The sequence below is a fragment of the Oncorhynchus masou genome, chromosome 27 (assembly GCF_036934945.1).
Source record: "Oncorhynchus masou masou isolate Uvic2021 chromosome 27, UVic_Omas_1.1, whole genome shotgun sequence".
In the NCBI taxonomy this organism is placed as follows: Eukaryota; Metazoa; Chordata; class Actinopteri; order Salmoniformes; family Salmonidae; genus Oncorhynchus; species Oncorhynchus masou.
Window position 1 is genome coordinate 46,409,320 of NC_088238.1, and position 15,634 is coordinate 46,424,953.

A 15,634-nucleotide genomic window follows, 5' to 3' on the forward strand; every position below is an offset into this window, starting at 1 on the left:
GAAGAGGATGTCTTCCTTAATTGACACCACATAAAAGTAACGGACATATACCAGGAGCTGTGCCAGGCCCGCCACGTCTGTTGACTCATCCAGCTGCAACGCATTGAATTCACTGGCTTGTAAGCGAAGCAGTAATTGTTTCAAAACATCTCCTGCCATGTCCACTGATGCATCGTTAAACAGCGTTGTTTGATGAAGACATTGTCTGTATGTCTTTTTTGTTGCCTTTTCCCCCACCATTGTTCCAGCCATATCCACGGCAGCAGGAAGAATAAAGTCCTCCACAATAGTATGGGGCTTGCCTGTCCTCGCCACTCGGGAGCTCACCATACAAGACTCTTCTAGCCCCTTCTTATTAATGGTATCTCTTGCTTTTAGACATGTTTTTACTACTCAAAAGTAGTCTTCATTCTCGCTCAAAAAAGTCCCGTGGCTTATTTTTCAAATTGTCATGTTTCGTTTCTAAATGTCTGCACAAGAGTGAAGGTTTATGTGATTGGATGTTATTTATTAGACTAGTCTACCTGTATTTGACTTTGGGTTGTTATTTCCCTGAACACTAGATGGTTGAATTAGATTTTTGACAGTGAAACGAGGGTACTCCGGCGAAAGAAAAAAATCTTCAACCAAATGTATAGCCCCGTTGGAAAATATAAATGTACTGTTGGAAAATGTGAAAAGAAAGTACTAAAAAAAATAATAATAATAATTGTATCACATTTGGCGTACCCCCGACGGCATTGCATGTACCCCAGTTTGGGAATACCTGAACTAGATAGATAACAACATATCACAGCCATAGCAAGTAAAACGTTTCTGTTGCCATTACTGAGAATGTTCTTGCTGTTCGGCCAGCTACTTGCAAATGTTTTTGATTAAATACACTTCAAAAAAGTGTTTTGTAGTTTATTTTGATATATTCATCTTCATGGTATTTTGCAATTGTATTTTGAAAATTTAACCATCCCTGTCTGTCAGAGAATAATTTCTTAACTGTCAGTGAGTGAACCTGATATTAGTGATGGAGGGGAAAAAAATCCATATCAGGATATAATTTACCATATGAACGTCCTCTCACTGTCAACTACTTTTATTTTCAGCAAACTTAACATATGTAAATATTTGTATGAACATAATATTCAACAACTGAGAAACTGACATGTGACTAACAGAAATTGAACAATATGTCCCTGAACAAAAGGGGGGGGGGGGTTAAAATCAAATGTAACAGTCAGTATCTGGTGTGGCCACCAGCTGCATTAAGTACTGCAGTGCATCTCCTCTTCATGGACTGCACCAGACTAGTTCTTGTTGTGAGATGTTACCCATGTCTTCCACCAAGGCACCTGCAAGTTCTCTGACATTTCTGGGGGGAATGGCACTAGCCCTCACCCTCCACTTTAACAGGTCTCAGATGTGCTCAATGGGATTGAGATCCGGGCTCTTCGCTGGCCATGGCAGAACACTGACATTCCTGTCTTGCAGGAAATCACGCACAGAACAAGTAGTATGGCTGGTGGTGTTGTCATGCTAGAGGGTCATGTCAGGATGAGCCTGCAGGAAGGGTACCACATGAGGGAGGTGGATGTCTTCTCTGTAACGCACAGTGTTGAGATTGCCTGCAATGACAACAAGCTCAGTCCGATGATGCTGTGACACACCGCCCCAGACAATGACGGACCCTCCACCTCCAAATCGATCCCGCTCCAGAGTACAGGCCTCGGTGGAAAGCTCATTCCTTCGACGATAAACGCGACTCTGACCATCACCCCCGGTGAGACAAAACCACAACTCGTCAGTGAAGACGACTTTTTGCCAGTCCTGTCTGGTCCAGCGACGGTGGGTTTGTGCCCATAGACATTATTGTTGCCGGTGATGTCTGGTGGACAGTCTGAGCCCTGAATTAGGGATTGTGCATTCCTGGTGTGACTCGGGTAGTTGTTGTTGCCATCCTGTACCTGTCCCGCAGGTGTGATGTTCAGATGTACCGATCCTGTGCAGGTGTTGTTACACGTGGTCTGCCACTATGAGGACGATCAGCTGTCCATCCTGTCTCCCTGTAGCGCTGTCTTAGGCGTCTCACAGTACGGACATTGCAATTTATTGCCCTGGCCACATCTGCAGTCCTCATGCCTCCTTGCAGCATGCCTAAGGCAAGTTCAGGCAGATGAGCAGGGACCCTGGGCATCTTTCTTTTGGTATTTTCAGGGTCATTAGAAAGGCCTCTTTAGTGTCCTAAGTTTTCACAACTGTGACCTTAATTGCCTACCGTCTGTTAGTGTCTTAATGACCGTTCCACAGGTGCATGTTCATTAATTGTTCATGGTTCATTGAACAAGCATGGGGAAACAGTGTTTTACTTCTTTGGGCTGGGGGCAGTATTGAGTAGCTTGGATGAATAAGGTGCCCAGAGTAAACTGTCTGCTACTCAGGCCCAGAAGCTAAGATTTGCATATTTATAGTAGATTTGGATAGAAAACACTCAGTTTCTAAAACTGTTTGAATGATGTCTGTGAGTATAACAGAACTCATATGGCAGGCAAACACCTGAGGAAAAATCCAACAAGGAAGTGGAAAATCTGGGATTTGTAGTTTTTCAGCTCTTGGCCTATCGAATACACAGTGTCTATGGGGTGAAATTGCACTTCCTAAGGCTTCCACTAGATGTCAACAGTCTTTAGAACCTTGTTTGATGCTTCTACTGTGAAGTGGGGGCGAATGAGAGGGGAATAAGTCAGAGGCCTGCCAGAGTGCCACGAGCTGGACACGGGCGTTCACGTGAGAGTTAGCTTGAGTTCCATTGCATTTCTGAAGACAAAGGAATTCTCCGGTTGGAACACTACTGAAGATTTATGTTAAAAACATCTTAAAGATTGATTCTATACATCGTTTACATGTTTCTACGGACTGTAACAGAACTTTTTGACTTTTCGTATGCTCCTTGTGATCGCACATCATGAATTTGGATTACTGGGCTAAACACGTGCAAAAAAAAGGAGGTATTTTGACAAAAATTATGGACATTATCGAACAAAACAAACATTTATTGTGGAACTGGGATTCCTGGGCGTGCATTCTGATGAAGATCATCAAAGGTAAGTGAATATTTATAATGCTATTTCTGAGTTCTGTTGACTACACAACATGGCGGATATCTGTTTGGGTTGTTTTGGTCTCTGAGGACCGTACTCAGATTATAGCACGGTGTGCTTTTTTAGTAAAGTTTTTTTTGAAATCTGACACAGCGGGTGCATTAAGGAGAAGTGTATCTATAATTCTCTGCATAATAGTTGTATCTTTTATCAATGTTTATTATGAGTATTTCTGTAAATTGGTGTGGCTCTCTGCAAAAATCGCTGGATGTTTTGGAACTACTGAACGTAATGCGCCAATGTAAACTGAGGTTTTTTGATATAAATATGAACTTTATCGAACAAAACATGCATGTATTGTGTAACATGTAGTCCTATGAGTGTCATCTGATGAAGATCAAAGGTAAGTGATTAATTTCTCTTTCTGCTTTTTGTGACTCCTCTCTTTGGCTGGAAAAATGGCTGTTTTCCTGTGACTTGGCTCTGACCTAACAATCGTTTGGTTTGCTTCCGCTGTAAAGCCTTTTTGAAATCGGACATTGGTGGGATTAACAAGACGTGTATCTTTAAAATGGTGTAAAATACTTGTATGTTTGAGGAATTGTAATTATGGGATTTCTGTTTGTTTTGAATTTGGCGTCCTGCACTTTCACTGGCTGTTGTCATATCGATCCCGTTAGCGGGATCTCAGCCCAAAGAGCTTATTAAACCCTTTACAATGATCTGTTTAGTTATTTTGATTTTTATGAATGATCTTTGAAAGACGGGGTCCAGAAAAAGGGACGTTTCTTTTTTTGCTGAGTTTAGATCGTAATATTTGTTTTTACAATATCTCTATATTATTTTTGCACTAGTCGGCTGTACCTGCACCAAAACTACAGTAATGTTACTTCATAGCTGCTACTCTGTCTTTTTAAACAGTGAGGCAATTTGTTTTCAGCACTTTGATTTCCATGACTGACCAAACGAGTTCTCTTATGCCTCTCTTTTCCTTCTGCAGCAGACGTTTCAGGAAGGTAAAACGTTTTCAGTGTGAACTTAAACGACTAAAACCAGACATAAAATATGTAGAAAATATAATGGAGCAATATATTTTTAAAAAGATCATCTTTGAGAACTAACAATCACCTAAATAAAAACGAGACTAAATTCAAAATACAACATGGCCCCCATTGATTTTGTTTTAATGTTTGAGTCACTCAGATGGCATAAGAACGTGGAAAAATGTGTTTAATTGACAAAAATGAGCTTTAAAACTGAAAATGTTCTCTCAGCCCCATGGCAAAATGTGTAGAACTACAGGAAATTAACTTTAAAGCTGCAATTTTTTATCTGAGCCCCATGACAAAATGTGTAGAATCCTTGGGGAAACACTGCATAGGTATCGTGATAATATCGCATCGTGAGGTCCCTGGCAATTCCAAGCCTTACGTCATATACTAGTGTACTTAGGGATGGGACTGGGTGTGTTACCATAGGACCTTAAGTTCACACACCCACATCAAATTCACACACCCAGATATCCGTGTACATCCTCCCAGACATACAATATACACACAAAAGCACAGGTCTATTGTGACACTGCGCTCTCCTTATCACCCCATATCTCTCTCTCCTTCTCTTTTCTCCCCCCTTGCCCTTCTCTTGAGCATAGGAATGAAGCTAGTCAGGTCTTTCACCATGACCTCCATGAACAACAAGGTCACACACACAAAATTTCCCATCACCATCAGCAACCTCCCACCAAGTGTGTGTACGTGTGTGCTTGCAGAACGGAACTGTGGAGACAAACAAATGGGAAGATGGGAGATGGTTGGAAGAGATTGGACAGAGTGGAGTGAGAGAAGGACAGATAAGGGGGTGAGACTGATAGGATAACATGGAGAGTTAACTGATAGTGGCGGAGAGAGAGAATGTAGGAGAGAAGGCGAGACAGAGACAGAAGGACAGAAGGAAAGAAAGGGTGAACGGGCTGTGTGGTAGGTAGCCTAGTGGTTACGAGCGTTGAGCCAGTTACTGAAAGGTCGCCGGTTCAAATCCAACTGGGTTAAAAATCTGTTGATGTGCCCTTGAGCAAGGCACTTAACCCTAATTGCTCCTGTAAGTCGCAAAGGATAAGAGTGTTTGCTAAATGACTAAATGGAGAGATAAAGAGCAGGACAGAGTGAGACTTTATTTGTACTTCTTTCATTTGTATTGCTTAGGAAACAGCGCTAAACTAAACACACTTCCTCTCCTGCGGGCAAAAATTCCAAGAAAACCACTCGCTCTCCCTCCTTTCTTTCTCCTTCCCTCTTTTTCTTTCCCTCACCCTCATTCTCTCTCAATATTTGTTCCTGTGCAACTTCTGAGTTGGAGTATCACCATGACAAGTGTAGCTCTCCATTCAACAGCCTGTGTACTAAAGCTAACACTGTTGACTGTCCACAACAGGCAACAAAAAGGCTTTCGAATTCCATCAAAATCAACCACTGACCTAGAATATTGCAACATAGAGGGAATAGAATAGAGCAGAAAGATAACCGAACATTATAGAATACAACTGACAAGCAAAATTATGTTGAATATTATATTATGCATATGATGAAACAAGTGGTTATTACTACATATAGGGTAGCTGCGTTGGCCTCTCTCTCTGAGATTAGTCAATGGGAGATTAGGCCACGCAAGCCAGTACTTTTGGGACAGATGCAACACACATGAACAGGTGTACTTTAAAGGTCATAAATGCACGTGTGTGCGCGCGCACACACACACACACACAACATCATTTAGACTGGTAAACTTAGAACACAGGTGACATTACGGTGACACAGAACAAACATGTAATTTCTGGTTTTACTTGTCCCGTTCTGCTGGCCCGTGTGCTTTGCTGTCTCACGTCACTCTCCTACTCTCAACAGTATAGTGTAAAGATCCACTCTGTTGAGCTCTATGATAAAAACCTCTGAGTGTGTGTGTGTGTGTGGTAAACCTCCCTCATGTTCCAGTGTGTGTGTGTGTGTGTGGTAAAACTCCCCTGCCTATGCTGTGTTGTAGAGGTCGACCAATTATGATTTTTCAACGGCGATACCGATTATTGGAGGACCAAAAAAAGCCGATACCGATTTAAAATTGGCCCATTTTTAAAAATGTATTTGTAATAATGACAATTACAACAATACTGAATGAACACTTATTTTAACTTAATACAATACATCAATAAAATCAATTTACCCTCAAATAAATAATGAAACATGTTCAAATTGGGTTTAAATAATGCAAAAACTAAGTGTTGGAGAAGAAAGTAAAAGTGCAATATGTGCCATGTAAGAAAGCTGACGTTTAAGTTCCTTGCTCAGAACATGAGAACATATGAAAGCTGGTGGTTCCTTTTAACATGAGTCTTCAATATTCCCAGGTAAGAAGTTTTAGGTTGTAGTTATTATAGGAATTACAGGAGTATTTCTCTCTATATGATTTGTATTTCATATACCTTTGACTATTGGATGTTCTTATAGGCACTTTAGTATTGCCAGTGTAACAGAATAGCTTCCATCCCTCTCCTCGCCGCTACCTGGGCTCGAACCAGGAACACATCGATAACAGCCACCCTCGAAGCAGCGTTACCCATGCAGAGCAAGGGGGACAACTACTCCAAGTCTCAGAGCGAGTGACGTTTGAAACGCTATTAGCATGCATCCCGCTAACTAGCTAGCCATTTCACATCGGTTACACCAGTCTAATCTCGGGAGTTGATAGGCTTGAAGTCATAAACAGCGCAATGCTTGAAGCATTGCGAAGAGCTGCTGGCTGGATACACGCAAGAAAGTGCCATTTGAATGAATGCTTACGAGCCTGCTGGTGCCTACCATTGCTCAGTCAGACTGCTCTATCAAACCATAGACTTAATTATAACATAATAACAAACAGAAATACGAGCCTTAGGTCATTAATATGGTCGAATCCAGAAACGATCATTTCGAAAACAAAACGTTTATTCTTTCAGTGAAATACGGAACCGTTCAGTATTTTCTCTAACGGATGGCATCCCTAAGTCTAAATATTGCTGTTACATTGTACAACCTTCAATATTATGTCATAATTACGTAAAATTCTGGCAAATTAGTTCGCAATGAGCCAGGCGGCCCAAACTGTTGCATCTACCCTGACTCTGCGTGCAATGAACGCAAGAGAAGTGACACAATTTCACCTGGTTAATATTGCCTGCTAACCTTGATTTCCTTTAGCTAAATATGCAGGTTTAAAAATATATACTTCTGTGTATTGATTTTAAGAAAGGCATTGATGTTCATGGTTAGGTACATGTTGGAGCAACGACAGTCCTTTTTCGCGAATGCGCACCGCAGGACACGCAAGATAAACTAGTAATATCATCAACCATGTGTAGTTATAACTAGTGATGATGATTTATTGTTTTTCAAGATAAGTTTAATGCTAGCTAGCAACTTACCTTGGCTTCTTACTGCATTCGTGTAACAGGCGGGCTCTTCGTGAGGCAGGTGGTTAGAGCGTTGGACTAGTTAACCGTAAGGTTGCAAGACTGAATCACTGAGCAGACAAGGTAAACATCTATCGCTCTGCCCCTGAACATGGCAGTTAACCCACCATTCCATGGCCATCATTTAAAATAAGAATGTGTTCTTAACTGACTTGCCTCGTTAAATAAAGGTGTAAAAAAATAAAAAACGTTCAAAATTACTGATTTCCGATTTGTTATGAAAACTTGAAAATCGTCCCTAATAAAATCGGCCATTCAGATTAATAGGTCGACCTCTACTGTGTTGCGTTCCAGTGTGGACTGGGACCGTATGGTGCCCTGATGTTGAACGCTGCAGCACCACGTTATGTTTTGCTGACTGTTGCTGTGTGTGTGGTTTAGATCACCCACTCCCAGGGATTTTGGTTTGGGTTGTGGTCAACCCATGTAGGGGTACATTGAGCTTCTTCACTAACATTCAACTGGATTCATGACTTCTTGACAATGTGGTGTAATGAGAGAACTGGAGAGATGATGTCACCAAATGGAATGTGGTGCTCACCCAAACACTACTGCGTTCCAACTGTAATCACATTCCCTATAGCAGTGGTTCCCCAACACTTGATAGTCCCGTACCCCTTCAAACATTCAAACTCCAGCTGCATACCCCCTCTAGCACCGGGGTCAGCACTCTCAAATGCTTTTTTTTGCCATCATTGTAAGCCTGCCACAAACACGATACGATACATTTATTAAACATAAGAGTGTGAGTTTAAAACACAACCCGGCTCGTGGGAAGTGACAGAGCTCTTATAGGACCAGGGCACAATATAAATCAATAATTTCGCTCTTTATTTAGCCATCTTACACACAAAACTTTATTTTTTCATCGAAAATTGTGAATAACTCACCACAGGTTAATGAGTAGGGTGTGTTTGCACATATCTCTGTAATGTTGGGTTATATTGGAGAGAGTCTCAGTCTTAAATCATTTCCCCACACAGTCTGTGCCTGCATTTATTTTTCATGCTAGTGAGGGCAGAGAATCCACTCTCACATAGGTATGTGGTTGCAAAGGGCATCAGCTTCTTAACAGTGTGATTTGCCAAGGTAGGATACTCTGAGCGCAGTCCAATTCTGAAATCTGGCAGTGGCTTCTGATTAAATTACATTTTCACAGAACCGCTTGTTGCAATTTCGATGAGGCTCTCTTGTTCAGATATCGGCAAGTGGACTGGAGGCAGGGCATGAAAGGGATAACGAATCCAGTTGTTTCATGTAATTTACCGAAATGGATGACCTGCGTAATTGCGCACCCAACTCACTCAGGTGCTTTGCTATATCACATTCGACATTGTCCGTAAACTTGGGTTCATTTGCACGCAAAACATCATACAATGATGGAAAGACCTGTGTGTTGTCCTTGTTAATGCAGACAGCGACGAGCGCCAACTTCTTAATCATAGCCTCAATTTTGTCCCGCACACTGAATATAGTTGCGGAGATTCCCTGTAATCCTAGATTCAGATCATTCAGGAGAGAATAAACATCTCCCAGATAGGCCAGTCGTGTGAGAAACTCGTCATCATGTAAGCGGTAAGACAAGTGAAAATTATGGTCAGAAAACTTGAAGCTCGTCTCTCAATTCAACAAGACGTGTCAATACTTTGCCCCTTGATAACCAGCGCACTTCTGTATGTTGTAAAAGCGTTACATGGTCGCTGCCCATATCATTGCATAGTGCAGAAAATGCACGAGCGTTCAGTGGCCTTGCTTTAACAAAGTTACCCATTTTCACTGTAGTGTCCAAAACATCTTTCAAGCGGTCAGGCATTCCCTTGGCAGCAAGAGTCTCTCGGTGGATGCTGAGGTGTACCCAAGTGGCGTCTTGCACGTACCCCCAACGGCATTGCGCGCACCCCTGGGGGTAAACGTTCCACAGTTTGGGAATACCTGCCCTATATAGCACACTACTTTTGACCAGGGCCCATAGGGAATAGGATGACATTAGGGATGCACACCACTGTGTACTTTACAGGAGACTGAGACCAATACAGGATAACAACAGGGAGCTTTAAATTAAAAAAATCCTTGAAATGGTTTCATACAAGACTGTAACATGCATATCTGTACTGTGAGATCACTGGTTGAGTAGAGTGCTGTAGCTACTAGGTAGCTACTGAGTTGTGGAAAGCAATATCCAGTATCATTTGTAGATGGCAATAGGACAGATGTTCAAGCCCTAACAGGAAACAACACATGACTAAAACAGGAAGAGGTTGAGCTGGGTTCGGTTCTGCTACATTAGAAATATATCGTGACTATATAATGTATTTATATTGTATTTTAGATTTATAAAACAGTGGAACTTCCAGGCTTATTCTGCCATAGACACGATTAGGACATTCATTGTTTTAAGAGAACTGCAACACTGCCAACAGTAATCAGTACTATATCTAGATTAGAGGTAAATCCATTACAGAGCTCACATTTTACCCAATATAGGCTGTGTATAATCTGCGGTGGGCTCTTGAGCGTGGTGTACAGGCCTGGCACATGGGGGAGAATATATTACAGTAGATCACAGCGGGATATAAATGGGTAGAACTAGACAGAGGATTACAAACAGTCTAATCTCCATCTCTCTTCTGTTGACTTGAACCATTTCTGAGCCAGTAACAACCACTGGATCTGGTCCCCAAGGATCTCCAGGACCAGACGTCACTCACATGGCTATAAACATGGAAATGTTGGCCTTAGAAATAGAAAACAAAAGTACAGTCGAATCCAGATTCTACATGTGAACGAATGCATGCACTAAATTAGAGAAACTAACCTAACATTTGACAGTGGAAGAATGTGGAGCCGTTATCAAAACGGATCGTGTCACGCAATATCTGTAGCAGCATTCATTTCATAACAACCTCTGTTTCGGTATGATCCATGAGAAGGCAGGGAGTGATGCATGTGATTCAATAAACGAGCTGTACAATATTCAAAACCTCCCGTAACACTTTATTTGACCGTTTCGGAAATACCTTTTGAATTGTGTCGCGTTGAGTATTGGTAACATCTCTGTATGTTTTTAGTGTCAAAATGTCACCAAAGGACAACTGATTGTATGACTAACTGCACAGAATGTCATATCTAGTCAGATGCTGTAGTCTGCAAGTCTTACACTACTATGTAAAAAAGTAGGGTATTTTTTTTTTTATACCAAACGCAGTACACATGCTGTGCACTGATGGCAGTCATCATACAACAAGTCCAAAAGGAGAGTTAAAATAGTGGTAGCATTTAAATAAGCATCGCTATGGTTACAGGTCAGGGATGAAATGACAGAGTAGACTTGTTCAGTCTGTTAGTCTGAGTATTCTGTCCTGTAATCCAGGGGAACCATGGGTTATGGGCTAGTCCTGTTATGTAAAACTGTCTCTAAATGGAACTCCGCTGGTGACGGTCAGGGTACTATGCGTGTGTGTATGAGAGAGAGAGCGAGAGAGGGTGTGTGTGTGTGTGTATTGGGTGGCAGATCTAATATAACTCCAACAACGAGAGCCATTCTTTCTGGTGGGGGGTGCAGAGGGAGGGGGAGATGGATTAAATACTTCTAAACTACCTCGGCTCAACTTCCCTCTATCCCTCACATCTCTTGAGGCACTTACCACAGGATGAGCAGCCACCACAGCACAGTGAGGCAAGGCCAGATCTCTCTCTCTCTCTGTGAGTGAGTGTGTGTGAGAGAGAGAGAGAGAGAGAGAGGGTGAGGGAGAGAGAGTTAGATTTGGGTAAATGGTTCTTATTGTTCCCCTCCCTCCCAAGTGTGTGTACCCCGTTGTGTGTGTCCCCCCCCCGAGCAAGCAGGAATTCCACACGTGGCATGGGGCTTTCAAAGGAGCTGCCAACATGCCATGTCACCCTCAGGCTTGCCAGGAAGCAGAGTAGCGTTACAAAGTGTTACTGGGCAGCGACATGCTACTGGCATGTATACCGGCTAGACCAGGCTATACCAAATGGGCAGTGACCTCAATTCTTGCACTGTTTTACCTAATTTCTTGCACTGTTTTGTGTCTCACTAGTCTGAGTTTAGGGAGATAAAATATGATTTGTTGAAATGAAAAGGTTGAAAAGTATCAGATCCTGTGTCAGTGGTTGGGGGCAACTCACAGTGGGTAGGGGCTAGATGTCGGTTTAGCATTGGTAGTTTATTTCAAATGAGCAAGGATAGAGGGGCAAGTAGCAACATTGTGATGAGAAGGTTAATAGAGTCAGGTCTTACTGGAACATGTTGGCATGGCCTACAGGGTGATTTGATTTCCATCAGACTTTTTAGGTGGGAAAAAAACGTGATTCACTCCTTGGTAAACACATGCACTCATTCCATCCATCCAACTCAGTTTGAAATAACCTTTCTCCAGGTGCTGTAGTTGAAACACACAGACATGAAGTGGAACCACACGGTTGTTTGCTTCAGGAAGGGGCACGTCATCTAAATCATTTACAGTTTGAGCTCCCATTAAACAACACATTAAATGATCACACTCTAGATCGGTGGTTCCCAAACCTGGGGTCGGAACCCCATGTGGGGTCACCAAAAGTTGAAATGGGGCCCCTGAGAAAATCTGTAATCTCTTCAAATGGTTATAGAATAGAACTTTCTTAGTTACAACTACTAATAGGATGCACATTCATGTTGTTATGTGTTGCAAACACCCACTCGGGAATATCATTTTTCAAAGTGGGGTCTCCTGCATTTTCTAGTGTCAATTAGCAGTCATGTGCTGTTACAGTTTGGGAAGCTCTCCCATAGACTCAATGAACCCTTGAGGCTGTACTAAGAGCATACATACCACACACAAAACACACACACACTTTCAGGATTAAAGACTCATTGTGTAATTGTAACAACATACAAGAACTCAAGTCCTTTTGTTCACCTGACCTAGAATTCCTCAAAACAAATGCAAACTGTATGATCTCCCAAGAGAACACTCCTTGGTTATCGTCACAGCCATGTACAGTTGAAGTCAAAAGTTTACATACACTTAGGTTGGAGTCATTAAAACTTGTTTTTCAACCACTCCACAAATTTCTTGTTAACAAACTATAGTTTGGCAAGTCAGTTAGGACATCTACTTTGTGTATGACAAGTAATTTTTCCAACAATTGATTACAGACAGATTATTTTACTGTATCACAATTCCAGTGGGTCAGAAGTTTACATACACTAAGTTGACTGTGCCTTTAAACAGCTTGGAAAATTCCAGAACATGATGTTACGGCTTTAGAAGCTTCTGATTGGCTAATTGACATCATTTTAATCAATTGTAGGTGTATCTGTGGATGCATTTCAAGACCTACCTTCAAACTCAGTGCCTCTTCGCTTGACATCATGGGAAAATCAAAAGAAATCAGCCAAGACCTCAGAAAACAAATGTAGACCTCCACAAGTCTGGTTCATCCTTGGGAACAATTTCCAAATGCCTGAAGGTACCACGTTCATCTGTACAAACAATAGTACGGAAGTATAAACACGATGGGACCACGCAGCCGTCATACCGCTCAGGAAGGAGACACGTTCTGTCTCCTAGAGATTAACTTCCTAGAGATTAACTTCTTTGTGAAGATGCTGGAGGAAACAGGTACAAAAGCATCTATATCCACAGTAAAACGAGTCCTATACCGACAAAACCTGAAAGGCTGCTCAGTATGGTAGAAGCCACTGCTCCAAAACCGCCATAAAAAAGCCAGACTACAGTTTGCAACTGCACATGGGGACAAAGATCGTACTCTCTGGAGAAATGTCCTCTGGTCTGCTGAAACAAAAATAGAACTGTTTGGCCATAATGTCCATCGTTATGTTTGGAGGAAAAAGGAGGAGGCTTGCAAGCCGAAGAACACCATCCCAACCGTGAAGCACGGGGGTGGCAGCATCATGTTGTGGGGGTGATTTGCTGCAGGAGGGAATGGTGCACTTCACAAAATTAATGGCATCGTGAGGAAGGAAAATTTGGTGGATATATTGAAGCAACATCTCAAGACATCAGTCAGGAAGTTAAAGCTTGGTCGCAAATGGGTCTTCCAAATGGACAATGACCCCAAGCATACTTCCAAAGTTGTGGCAAAATGGCTTAACTTGTTGAGTGTAGGGGGCAGTATTTTGATTTTTTGGATGAAAAACGTACCAATTTGAAACGGCCTATTTCTCAGGCCCAGAAAATAGAATATGCATATAATTGTCAGATTAGGATAGAAAACGCTCTAAAGTTTCCAAAACTCTCAAAATATTGTCTGTGAGTATAACAGAACTGATATTGCATGCGAAAACCTGAGGAAAATCAAACCAGGAAGTGGCTTCTATTTTGAAAGCTCCATGTTCCACAGCCTGCCTTCGTTCCATTTAAAGGGATATCAACCAGATTCCTTTTCCTATCGCTTCCTCAAGGTGTCAACAGTCTTTAGACATAGTTTCAGGCTTTTATTTAGAAAAATGAGCGAGAAAGATAACATTGCGTCAGTGGATAACTGGGTGTTCGCATGAGTTTTGCTTGCGCAACAGAGTGGGGCAGCCATTGTCTCTCCCTCTCCTATTGAAAAAGCGATTGTCCCGATTGATATATTATCGATTATATATTTTAAAAACAACCTGAGGATTGACTATAAAAACTTTGACATGTTTCTGTGGACATTACGGATACTAATTGGAATTTTCGTCGGCGATGTCGTGACCGCTCAAGCCTGTGGATTTCTGAACATAACGCGCCAAACAAATGGAGGTATTTTGGATATAAAACATTTTTTGTGTAACTGGGAGTCTCGTGAGTGAAAACATCCGAAGATCAAAAGGTAAGCGATTAATTTGATTGCTTTTCTGATTTTCGTGACCAAGCTGCTTTAATGCTAGGTGTTCATAATGTTTGGATTGCGCTTGGATTGCTTTCGCTGTAAAGCATATTTTCAAAATCTGACACGACAGGTGGATTAACAACAAGCTAAGCTGTGTTTTGCTTTATTGCACTTGGGATTTCATGAAAATTAAATATGTTTAGTAATTTTATTTGAATATGGCGCGCTGCAATTCAGCGGGTGTTTATGAAAATGATCCCGCTAACGGGATCGGGTGCGTCAAGAAGTTTTAAGGACAACAAAGTCAAGGTATTGGAGTGGCAATCACAAAGCCCTGACCTCAATCTCATAGAAAATGTGTGGGCAGAACTGAAAAAGTGTGTGCGAGCAAGGAGGCCTACAAACCTGACTCAGTTACAAAATTCACCCAACTTATTGTGGGAAGCTGTGGGAAGGCTACCTGAAACGTTTGACCCAAGTTAAACAATTTAAAGGCAATGCTACCAAATACTAATTGAGTGTATGTAAAATTCTGACCCACTGGGAATGTGATGAAAGGAATACAAGCTGAAATAAATCACTCTCTGCTATTATTCTGACATTTCACATTCTTAAAATAAAGTGGTGATCATAACTGACATAAGACAGGGAATTTTTATTAGGATTAAATGTCAGGAATTGTGAAAAACGGAGTTTAAAATGTTTTTGGCTAAGGGGTATGTAAACTTCCAACTTCAACTGTATATCCCCCCACAAGCGGATTCCAAGACAGCCATCAAGAAACTTCACTGGACATTACGCAAACTGGAAACCATATATCATGAGGCTGCATGTATTGTAGCTGTGGATTTTAACAAAACTAATCTGAGAACAAGGCTACCTAAATTCTATCAGCATATCGATTGTTATGTGAACGATCGGCTGAGCCTTGGATACAGCCAGTATTGCGCCAAACGCGCATCACTCGTTCGTTTCAGCCAGTTGTGATCCAACTCCCCCCACACACTTTACGCATCGGATCTACACAAATCATCCATTTTGGATTCAAAACGGTGAATTTCGCCGAAAAGTGACTAGTTTGCATCACACACACACACACACACACGCACACACACACACGCACACACACACACACACACACACACACACACGAGTCTGCCAGAAAAGAAATTCCCCACAATTACCATGGAGTTAGTTGACCAAACATTTTTAGGCC

The 15,634-nt window shown here is 41.8% G+C and overlaps 1 protein-coding gene across 2 annotated transcripts in view; it reads right to left on the reverse strand.

The window, feature by feature from the left end:
- Positions 1 to 15,634, reverse strand: part of si:ch73-335l21.1 (insulin receptor substrate 1-B) — a 77,475-nt gene that overhangs the window by 23,085 nt on the left and 38,756 nt on the right. The window contains exon 5 of one of the 2 annotated variants that reach the window (XM_064940500.1): positions 12,705 to 13,075. The exons of the other annotated variant lie outside the window; for it this stretch is intronic. Coding sequence (XP_064796572.1) covers positions 12,996 to 13,075 — 80 coding nt within the window. The 3' untranslated portion in view covers positions 12,705 to 12,995. Of the gene's footprint in view, positions 1 to 12,704; positions 13,076 to 15,634 lie in introns of those variants that run through there. 2 annotated transcript variants of the gene reach the window in all.